Raw genomic sequence first — 12,486 nt, 5'->3', positions numbered from 1 at the left:
AAAAATAAAATAAAATAGGATGAAAAATAAAAAATAAAATAAAATCAAAAAGTAAAGTAAAATAAAATAAAGAAAAATATAATATAAAATAAAATAAAATACAGTAAAATAGAATAAAGTAACATAAAAATATTTCGCACTGCGGCACGCCAATTGGACACGGCTATAAAGAATCCCTATGCAAATGCTAATTATGCCCATGAGCATTCCACTAATGAACAGGATCAAACTTCTCACATATCAATGAGTGCAGTCCGATTCAAGTTTAAGCTCAATGATAAGGGACCTCCTTTTTATAGCCAAGTTCGAGCGGCGTGCCACAGTTCGACACTTCTTTGGAGAGAAATTTTACATGACATAGTACCTCACAAATGTTGTCAGCATTAGGAAGGGAAAACCACTGCTGAACATTTTTCTGATGGTCTCGCCAGGATTCGAACGCAGGCATTCAGCGTCATAAACGGACATGCTAACCTCCGCGCTACGGTGGCCACTTTGAGCTTAAATTTGAATCGTACACAACTCAGTGATATGTGAGAATTTTGCCCCTGTTCCTTAATGGAATGTGCATGGGAAATTATAGGGTACAAATTGCAACTATTTTTGGTATAAGCTTACTCAATTTTGGGGGCTCATATTGGATTAATTTTTCATAAAAGAAAATATCCGCAAATTTAGGGCCAATTTTCTTTTCTGTGTTGAGGCATGGTGTTCAAAATATAAAAAGGGTTACACTCATGAGAAATGTGAGAAGTTTGTCCCTGTTCTTTTATGGATTGTACATGGGAAAATTTGCATTGGGGTACAAATTGCAATTATTTTTAGTATAAGCTTACTCAATTTTGGGGGCATTTGTTTTGGACTAATTTTTGATAAAAGAAAGTATCCCCAAATTTGGGGCCTATTTTCTTTTCCAAGGCATGATGGCCAAAATATAAAAAGGTTACACTCATTGAAATGTGAGATGTTTGTCCCTGTTCCTTTATGGAATGTACATGGGAAATTTGCATTAGGGCAAAAAGTACTCAACTTTGGGGCCATTTGTATTGGACGTATTTTGTCATAAAAGAAAATGTCCCATAATTTGGGACATATTGCCATGATGTCCAAAATATAAAAAGGTAACAAAATACTTTTTATGTTGGCTTCGGGAAAAATGTTTGATTTTCATATTGCAAGAGCATTCATAGGACTTTCTTGCATTCATAGGTCTTTACTGCACTCATGTTTGAAATAATTCTACATTTTCACTGAGATTAATAAAAAGCGATCTCCCGATTCGACTTCTTGAGCTCTAAAAATCGCACTGGCCGCCCGATTTAATTGAATTTTTTTCACATGTCATTTAGGTATGACTTCCAACAATTGTGGCAAGTGTGGTTCGAATCGGTTCATAACATGATAGCTGAGCTATATTACAGCCGAGCTCCTGATTAGACTTCTTGAGCATCTGTAGGGAGCAATTCTTATCCGATTTTGGCTGAAGTTTCCCACGTACCATTTTCTTTTGACTTTCAATAAATTTTTTAAGTATGTTCTTAATTAGTCCATAACCTGATATAGCTGTCATATAAATCAATCTCCCAATTTGACTTCCAAGCCTCTGGCGGGAGAAATTTTTACTCGATTTGTCTGAAATTTTGTATGTTGTATTTTTCTATGACATCTAACAGCCATGACAAGTACGGTCCAAATATTAAGTTATAACTTTAAAGCTCTTTTATATATTTTAAAAAGCCATTTAAAGAACTTGTCACATGCGATTCATGGTGCAGGGTATATAAGATTCGACCCGGCCGAACTTAGAACGCTTTTACTTGTTTTTTTTTTATACCCAGCACCGAAGGATGGGGATTTATTCATTTTGTCATTCCGTTTGCAACACATCGAAATATCCATTTCCGACCCTATAAAGTATATATATTCTTGATCAGCGTAAAAATCTAAGACGATCTAGCCATGTCCGTCCGCCTGTCTGTTGAAATCACGCTACAGTCTTTAAAAATGGAGATATTGAGCTGAAACTTTGCGCAGATTCTTTTTTGTCGATAAGTTCGAAGATGGACCATATCGGACAATATCTTGATGTAGCCCCCATATAGACCGATTCGCCGATTTAGGGTCTTCGGCCCATAAAAGCCACATTTATTATCCGATTTTGCTGAAATTTGGGACAGTGAGTTGTGTTAGGCCCTTCGACATCCTTCTTCCATTTGGCCCAGATCGGTCCAAATTTGCATATAGCTGTCATATAGACCGATCCGCCGATTAAGGGTCTTAGGCCCATAAAAGCCACATTTATTATCCGATTTTGCTGAAATTTGGGACAGTGAGTTGTGTTAGGCCCTTCGACATCCTTCTTCCATTTGGCCCAGATCGGTCCCAATTTGCATATAGCTGTCATATAGACCGATCCGCCGATTTAGGGTCTTCGGCCCATAAAAGCCGCATTTATTATCCGATTTTACTGAAATTTGGGACAGTGAGTTGTGTTAGGCCCCTCGACATCCTTCTTCCATTTGGCCCAGATCGGTCCGGATTTGTAAATAGCTGCCGTATAGACCGATCTCTCGATTTAAAGTCTTGGGCCCATAAAAGGCGCATTTATAATCCGATTTCTCTGAAATTTTACACAGCGACTTATGTTAGGCTTTTCGACATGTCGTATATGGTTCAGATCGGTTTATTTTTAGCTATAGCTACTAAAAAGATTAGAATTTGGTCCAAATCGGAACACATGTCAATATAGCTGCTATGGAGCATTAGGTATGTATTTTTCACCGGATTTTGATGAAAGGTGGTTTACATATGTACCCGAGGTGGTGGGTATCCAGCACGCTCTTACTTGTTACTTGTTTAACTTTTAGTCTGAGACCATTATTTGCATCCCTTTTTTTTCGTTTTTTTTTTCATTTTTGAGTGGCAACACTGTACATTTGTATATCAGGCGAGTGGTGGTGACAATGCCGTGTATTCAATCGGAAGTATTATGGGTCGGTCGGTCGGTCATTCTGTCAGTAGGTCGCTGTGTCGGTAGGTGGGTTGCTTTTGGCATTCGCGGTTCCCTAACAAAAATTGAGTGTATATGGCATGGATCGTCTTGATGTGTTTATCTAACTGCAAGTGTTCATTCTATTTGCTGTCACTCGCCAACTCACTTGTGTTAGTGACGGCTTCGGCAGCGGCGGCGGTGGTCTCGTTAACAAACAAAAGAAAAATTATTTATTTTTGTCCGTTATATTCTATTAAATGCTGACTGAATGAGAAATTTTTGTGGGTTTCTCTTTGGTTATGCGGCGAAGTGTTTTGTTTGGTTTTCAATGTTTTCACAAAACCATGCTAGAATCGCGCTCACATCTTACCAAACAGTTTTTCAGTTGATTTCGGAAAATCGTCTAAAAAATAAACCAAAAGTGGCGTGCGCCAAATAATATCAAACAAAGACAAAAAAACAGTACAGAAAAGAAAATAATAAAACAAAAAATGAAAATGTAAGAAAAAAAAAACAAAAATAAATAATTAAAATAATAAATATTGTGTTTATTAAAAACGTAAGATTCGCGAAATTTTCACCATGAACTAGTACGCAGACTAAACCTAATTGGAATCGTCCCGTCCACTTCCTCCCTGCCATGATATCTATGATTCGTAATGATAATGGAAATGTGTTGAGTCAATAATTAGTAGAGCCATATAGTCATCCCCAAAAAGGAAAGCACCTGGATAGATAGCAAAAGAAAACCAATTTGTTGTCTTTGCTAGAAAGGTATAGAATTTCGAAAACCAATTACCTAGCTAGTGTAGTGAGTGAACAATTCAGTGAGTGAGTGATTGATTGGCGAAACGTCATAATGAGACTAGCAATGCTATCTAAATTGTCTTCGTCTTTGTCATCTACACAATCATCATTAGCAGACCAACCAAGTATTATAAACAAAACTTCAAATTCCAAATAATTTAAGTGCAATTGTTGTTGTTTTTGTTGTTACTATTATCGAACAATACCCAAAACAAAAGGTTTGACATTTGTTGTCGTTTTGGCTTCGGTGGTTCTTCAAAGGGCAATACCACAATGGATGTTCAACCGCATCATCAACACCACTATCACATTTCCTTCCGTCGATCCTTAAAACGTTCGATTAGCTTTAATGCAGGTAATTATTATCTTGATTCTCGTGTAGTCATTTAAATGACGCAGTGTGGCATGTTTATTATTGGCATTATTATTTTGTTATTGCTGTTGTTGTTGTTGTATATCCATATCTGTGTTCTTCCTAATTTTTATCAATTGAATCGTTGATTTTGAAAGTGACCCAAAAGAGTTATATTGGTGAGTAATCAACGCCCTAAGAAAATGGTTACAGTGCAAGATGAGACTGCTTCTTAGATACGTAGTAAAAAGTACTAAATTTCCTACCACTGAAGTTGGCAAAGCTAGAAATGTAAAATTTGCAATGTGTCTTGTTCATACAATTTCCAATTTGATGCAAAGGGACGAGATAAGGCTTGGGTTGTATGAAATTCTTACTTAAATTCACAAAAGTACCAAATTTCGTACCATTCGTAATGGATTAAGCTACAAACCGTTGTAGCTTAATCCATTACTGGATATCTTAAATTTGGTACGTGACTTGACTAACATAGCTAAATTTGGTGCAAAGGTGTAAGATAATGAGGGCTTTTTGAAATACGTACTAATCCTTACGAAAAGTACTAAATTTCGTACCATTGGAACAGATAATGCTAGAAGTTAAAAATTTAAAATGTGACTTGGTCTTAAACTTGAATTTGGTGCAAAGGGCTATGATAAGACTATATTTTTTTTTGAAATTTCTACTGAATAGTACAAAGGTACTAATTTTTGTGCCATTGTAACTGTAACGGTTGCCAGAACCGTTGTAACGTATATATTGTAGCTAGAACTTTTAAATTTGTTGTATGATTTATTTTAACAACTTAAGTTTGGTGCAAATCTTATATAGAAAATTCAATTTGTGTTTGTTTGTCGGTTTGTTTGTTTGTTCTGTATAGACTCAAAAACGGCCGAACCGATTACCTTGAAACTTTCACAGATTGTGTAGGTTGGTTTGGAAGGAAACATAGGCTATATAATTTTTTAATATCAGCAGGGTGGCGGACCCTCCCATTAACCCACAAAGTACTACCCAATAATAAAAGTGGACCGATCGGGACAATATGGGATTCAAATGAAAGGTATTCAAGAGTAGAGTACGAATTTCATAATAAAAGTTGGGTCCAAGTACCTGGAGGATGCTCCAGCCCCAAAACCCCTTAAAATAGGTTTATTTGACGATCATGACAATATGGGACTCAAATGAAAGGTATTCGAGAGTAGATTACGATTATGGTTAGGAAATAGAATTAGGCTTTATAATTTATTGATAACGGAATGCGGTGGACCCTTCACCGTTACCTCAAAAACACCATCCAAAATCACAAGTGGACCGATAAGGACAATATGGGTATCGAATGAAAAGTATGCGGGAGTAGATAACAAGTCTGGCATACAAATTCATGTATAGGGGGTCACCCCACGCCCACAAAAACGCCCGTATAGACTGAAAAACGGCAGAACCGATTTTCTCGAAATGTTCGCATATTGTGTAGGTTGATCTGGAAGGAAACATAAACTATATAATTTTTCCATATTGGAAGGGGGACGGACCCTCCCTCCCCCTTATGCCAAAAACACAGCCCAAAACACAGATCGGACTATATGACAGCTATATCTAAGTCGGGAGGGTTTAAACAACTCGCTGTTCCAAATTTCAGCGAAATCGTGTAATAAATAAAGCTTTTATCGGCTACAGACCCCCTATCAGCAGATCGGTCTATATGTCAGCTATATCTAAATATAATCCAATCTGAACCATATTTGGGTCATACGTCGAGAGGCTTCAAATAACTTGCTGTTCCAAATTTCAGCAAAATCGGATAAAAAATAAAACTTTTATGGGCTTCAGACCCTTTATTGGGAGATCGGTCTTTATGGCAGCTATATCTAAATATAGTCCGATCTGAACCATATTTGGATCAAATGTCAGGAGGCTTAAAATAACTCACTGTTCCAAATTTCAGCGAAATCGAAAAAAATATAATATATTGCAGCTATATCTAAATATAGTCCGATCTGAACCATATTTTGGTCAGATGTCAAGAGGGTTTAAACAACTCGCTGTCCCAAATTTTTGCGAAATCGTGTAATAAATAAAGCTTTTAAAGGCTTCAGACTCCATATCGGCAGATCGGTCTATATGTCAGCTATATCTAAATATATTCCGATCTGAACCATATTTGGGCGAGATGTCGGGAGTCCTAAAATAACTCACTGTTTCAAATTTCAGCAGCTATATACAAATATGGTCGGATTTGGCAAGTTCAAGAAAAAAATACGTATCTGTGCCAAAAAGACGTATCTGTTCCAAAAAGACGTATCTGTTCCAAAAAGACGTATCTGTGCTAAATTTCAGCTCAATATCTCAATTTTTGACGGCAGTAGAGTGATTACAACCGACGGACGGACAGACACACGGACATCGTTAAATCGTCTTAGAATTTTACGACAATCCCCGAAGTATATGTACTTTGTAGGGTCGGAAATTAGTATTTCGATGTGTTGCAAACCAAAGGACTAAGCGAATATACCCCCTATCCTATGGTGGTGGGTATAAAAATTGAAAATCAAAACATAAAAGAAAATTTGGCAGCCGGAACAAATTTTCGAAATGCTTAGGTGACCAGCAATGGGGCCTGCCTAGAGGCGTCTGGACTTCCTAGGTCCTTGACATTTTGCACATGACCTTGTAAACACTTCAGTTCTAATCATTTTATCTTTACCCGTTCTCTTCTACAAGAAATGCTTTAAAGCACCTATGTACTTCTTTTAAAATTTTGACGATTTGATTCCATTATTTAGAAAAAACCTCTCCTTCCGTTTTCAATGTTACCACAATCTGCAAATATTAAAATATTTTAATTGCCCACCATAATTATTAAAAAAATATAAAAACCATCAACAAATTGCGATGAATTCAAAATTTTCCAAAAACTCCAAGCATATGTACAATGTCCATACCACCATAATGGTGTATATATGTGCGTACATATGTGCCCGACACATCCGAATCTGGAATATTCCCGTAGAAGAAATTTTTGACTTTTGTGGTCCAAAAAAAATTACTGATGATAACCTTAGCCAGTTTTAAAAAGATACGGACGTGTGAGAGTAATTAAAAAATATTAATTCATTTTTAAACTATAGTAAAATTCAAGAAGAGTACACGTAGAAAAATAATGTTTATGTAATTTATAAGAAAGGGCCAATTTTTCAATGCTTGTTAATCATTCTTGTCGCGCTATGAAATTTTTTGAATTTTCATAAAAATTTGTGAGGAGGGGGGGAGTGGGGGGGAGAATATTTTTGATCCAACTGACGCAAAAAGTAGTTTAATAGGGGATAAAGGATTAAGGCTAATAAACACAACAATTTGTTAGTTGCAGCACCACATTTTATCATCATATTCATCTATTTAATTACTCTATCCTGATAAAGTTGGAACAAGTAAAAAGGGGTTAAGTTCGGCCGGACCGAACTTTGGATACCCACCACCTCGGATATATATATATTGGGTTGCCCAAAAAGTAATTGCGGATTTTTCATATAGTCGGCGTTGACAAATTTTTTCACAGCTTGTGACTCTGTAATTGCATTCTTTCTTCTGTCAGTTATCAGCTGTTACTTTTAGCTTGCTTTAGAAAAAAAGTGTAAAAAGAGTATATTTGATTAAAGTTCATTCTAAGTTTTATTAAAAATGCATTTACTTTCTTTTAAAAAATCCGCAATTACTTTTTGGACAACCTAATATGTAAACCACCTTTCGTCTGGAGGAAGTCAGGAGGAGGTCTGCTGATGACGGAGCGACGACCCGATCAGACCGTCACAATATACTTGTACAGTCAGGCGGCGCTGAAGGCTCTGACGTCGGGCCGCGAGACGTCGAAACTGCTAAGAAGATGCAAAGAGCCATGGAAAAAACTGTCAGGCTCTGCTGGATCCCAGGCCATCAAGGTGTAGGGGGAAACGAAGCGGCAGGCGATCTGGCCAGGAATGCTCGAATAAGGCGTGGGCAAGTGCTATAGGTTATTGGGTGTCAAAGGCCCTGTGGCCGAAACAGGGCGTATCTTATCCTGGGGCTGAGAAAGCATAACTTAGGACTGTTAATAGGAGTCCTGACTGGTCTTTATAACGTCAGTTCTTTGACGTAGCACTGGGTGCAGGGAGAGGCAGACTTTTGCAGGATATGCGATGACAAGGAGGAGTTGGAGACGGTCGCGCACCTGTTGTGTCACTGCCCAGCAATTGCGAGGAGAAGAAAGGTGAACCTCTTTCCGAGCCTGGATTTTGGATTTTGTCATTCCATTGTAACACATAGAAATATCCATTTCCTAACCTTTTCGTTGTACAGTCTACAGTCCTTAAAAATAAAGATATCTAGCTGAAACTTGGCACAGATTCATTTTTGTTTATAGGCAGGTTGAGATCGAAGATGGGCTATATCGGACTATATCTTGATATAGCCCGCATGTAGACCGAGCTGACGATTTAAGGTCTAAGCCATATAAAAGATATATTTCTTATCCGATTTCATTGAAATTTGGAACTGTGAATTGTCTTAAGATCCTCGACGTCGGAATCGTAGTCCCCATATAGACCGATCTCCGGATTTAAGATCTTACGTCCATAGAAGCCACATTTATTACCCGATTTTACTTTTCTCCTAGGAATCGCTATCCATATTGAATATGGTTCAGATCGGACAATATCTTGATTTAAGGCCTAAGGCCCATAGAAGCAGCATTTAGTACCAGATTTGTCTTAGACCCTCGACATCCGTATCGAATATGGTCTACATCGAATTACATCTTGATATAACCTCCATATAGACGGATCTCCCGACTTAAGGTCTATGGGCCATAGAAGCCGCATTTAATATCAGATTTTGCTGAAATTTGGCAGAGGGAGTTTCCTTAGAACTTTAACATCGGTGCCGAACATAGTCCGGATCGAACAATATCTTGACATAGCCCCCATATAGACCGATCTTCCAATTCAAGGTCTAAGGGCCATAGAAGCTGCATTTAGTACCCAATTTTGCTGAAATTTGGCAGAGTGAGTTGCCTTAGGACCATTGACATCGGTGTCGGATGTAGTCCGGATTGGACAATATCTTGACATAGCCCCCATATAGACCGATTTCCCGATTGAAGGTCTAAGGGCCATAAAAGCCGCATTTAATATTCGTTTTTGCTGAAATTTGGCAGAGTGAGTTGCCTTAGAATCCAGATATGACAATATCGCGATTTCGCTCAAATTTGGCACTGGGCTGTATTAGACTCTTCGTTGTCGGAGCGGTGTATGGTTCAGAGCAGACCGTGTTTGGATATAGTTGGCATTTATTCAATTTAAGTTCTTTCATCCATAAATTGTGTATATTTTTCCCGATTATTCTGAAATGTTGTACTGTGTAATTGGATCATATTTGGATATAGCAGCCACAAACACCAATCTCCCGATTTACGACCTTTCACCTATAAATGGCATATTTATAAAGCGATTTCGCTGAATTTTTAGAACAGTGAGCTGGACTAGACCCACGACTTTCGTGCTGGGCCAAGATCGGACCATATTTCGATATACCTGCTACGGGTTTAGTAATGGTGCATTTTTGTCGGATTTTACCGAAATGTGGTAAATACATATATATACCTGAGATGGGTGGGATGGTCGCCACCGTAGCCCACAAGCTAGCATGTCCGCCTATGATGCTGAACGCCTGGGTTCAAACCCCGGCGTGAAAATCAGAAAATTTTACAGCGTACGCAGGCTACATTTTTGAGATATCCTGTCATTTTAAGACTCCTCTACCATGTGGTGTCGCTATGCGGCTCACCGTTCGGACTCGGTATAAAAAAGGACCCTTATCATTGAGCTTAAAATTTAATCAGACTGAACTCATTGATATGTGAGAAGAATCCCTTGTTCCTTAATGGAATGTTCATTGGGAAATTTAGTTAGTAGATTAGTGGTGGGTATCCAATGTTCGGCCCGGCCGAACTTAATCCCTTTTTATTTGTTTATTTTTTCTAAAATTAGTACTTAAGCCACTTTCAGAATCAGCGATCAATTGTTTTTGTATTTTCCCATTTTTTTATATGTATTTCATATTATTGTTTGTGTTTTTCCTTTTCTAATTGAATTTTATTGCCAATTTTTTTGTTATTATTATTATTATGATACAATTACATTCATACAAATTGACAAAATGTAGAATGTATGTATGTGCAACAACATCGTCAAAGATTAAATGCGGCGACTGCGATCATACCGAGGAATCCCATGATCATGAAATCAAAAAAATGCCACAAACCATAGAGACGACACAGTGATTAGTGACGTTATTTTTTGATTTGATTCGGTTTGTTTGGAGGTGTTTTTTCTTTGTCACAATGACCTTTAATTTGAACAATTTCACAGCAGATGAGGATTACACAAAGAAATTTGTATTTAACTACATAGTCATACTTTCGGATACATTGAGTTGTATATTAAAGAAAAACAAGTAAAACGTACTAAATTCGGCAGGACCGAATCTTGGTTGCCCATCATCATGGATTCTGCTTAAAAAGTATCCTTATTAATTCAATTTGTATTGGAACAATCAAATCGGCAACTCCCTTAACTCGGACTGCGTCGACCCGAAAGGCTTCGGGTTAACCAAGTTTATTGACGGCAGTCCTCCGGCCTTCACCGCCAAATCGTCTGCCCTTTCATTTCCCCTTACTCCGTTATGGCCCGGCACCCAAACGATGCGGATTTTCCCATCCTCAGAGAAGGCGTTAATCTCCTTCTTACACTGCAAAACTGTTCGTGACCTTACCGTCCTGGTTGTTATTGCCCTTATTGCAATTTTACTGTCGGTAAAGATGTTCATACTCGAAGTCCTCGCGTTAGCACCACACCACTTCACGCATACCGTAATCGCCCGGATATCCGCCTGCAGGACCGTCTTATTGTCAGACAGTCATATGTCAGTGTCTGGGTTTTCAATGTACACCCTGTCCTCTAGCTTTGATCCATCCGTGTAACATGATCTTCCAGATGGCAATACTAGGGTTCCGTCAATCCAAGACCGATGGCAGCAGTGCGTCGCACTCGACTTCAAGGTTCATCTCAGGCATCCGATCGGAAACCTCTCGCCTTCCTTCCAGGTTTCCTATCGTCGCCTCGATTATACCGCGATGGTATGAGCTACTCCCATCCTCAATCAATTTTATTTAATTTTGTTTTGATTTGACAGTAAATCTAAATGTCAGAGGCTTGCTAACACAGCTGTTTTTTTTCTAAAATCTTAAAAACATGTTCTATTTGTTCCGATATTCCACACATAAGCAACAAAACAATGTTATAATGATGAAAATACAAATATAAAAATAATAAATAAAAACCATTGATTTTGGCTGTTGTGCTATTAACGATACCTCTTAATTGTATCATGGTTTGAGGTCTCTATGGTCTCAAGAAGTATATATATCGGGGTATTGGTTTTTAAGAGGTTATATCAATCAGGGTAGTATTTCACCCAAATCGAGCAAAAACTAAGGCTTCCAGAAGCTCCAGAAGCCAAATCCAGAAATCGGTCTGTATGGTGGCTATATATATTTATGAACCTATATGGATGGATTTGGCGTGAGTGTTGGAGGGCATAGGTGTACTGCATCTACCAAATTTCAGCCAAATCAGATGAAAATTGAGGCTTATAGGCGCTCAAGAAGTCAAATCCGTGGATAGGTTCATATGGGAGCTGTATTAGTTCATGAAGCGATTCGGATCATATTGGATCCAGATATTGTAATCAAATTATTGTGCCAAAATTTAAACCAATCGGATGAAAATTGAGGAGTCTTGGGGTTCAAAAAATCAAATCCGAGGATCTTATCTGGTTAAACACCGATTTGAACCGTACATGATGGTTGGAAGTCGCAACAGAACTCTATTTACAAAAAAGGATCACTATATATGGGAACTATAACCAAATCTGAACCGATATGGCCCGTTTGCAATTTCCAACGACCTATGTATATCTGCAAGTATCAACCGGTTAGCTTTACGCGTTCGACCAATATCGTGATTTACACAGTCAAAAGGACGGACATGGCTAGATCGACTTAGAATGTCCAGACGATCAGGACAACTTATACTCTATGGAGTCGCAGGCCACTATTTCGAGGTATGAATGACTAGGTGAGTATACCCCCATATCATGATGGTAGGTATAATAGTCAATGTTGCGGAACGAATAAAGGCTTAAACAGAATAAGCGCGTTGAGTAGCGTCGCGTTGAAAAATAAAACTCTGCAAACAAATGCCAAAAATTCAACCCGCAAAAGTTAAACAATTTATAACAT

The 12,486-nt window shown here is 38.0% G+C and overlaps 1 protein-coding gene across 1 annotated transcript in view; it reads left to right on the top strand.

The window, feature by feature from the left end:
- The first annotated feature begins 3,085 nt into the window (after nt 1-3,085).
- LOC106086422 (protein phosphatase 1L) overlaps nt 3,086-12,486 on the top strand; it is a 47,607-nt gene continuing 38,206 nt past the window's right edge. The window contains exon 1 of the mRNA XM_013251107.2: nt 3,086-4,154. Within this exon, the coding sequence (XP_013106561.2) occupies nt 4,073-4,154 (82 nt within the window). The 5' untranslated portion in view covers nt 3,086-4,072. The remainder of the gene's footprint in view (nt 4,155-12,486) is intronic.

The sequence above is a fragment of the Stomoxys calcitrans genome, chromosome 3 (genome assembly GCF_963082655.1).
Source record: "Stomoxys calcitrans chromosome 3, idStoCalc2.1, whole genome shotgun sequence".
Classification (NCBI taxonomy): Eukaryota; Metazoa; Arthropoda; class Insecta; order Diptera; family Muscidae; genus Stomoxys; species Stomoxys calcitrans.
Note: the sequence above shows the minus strand (reverse complement) of the source record. Positions and strands in the feature narration are given on the sequence as shown.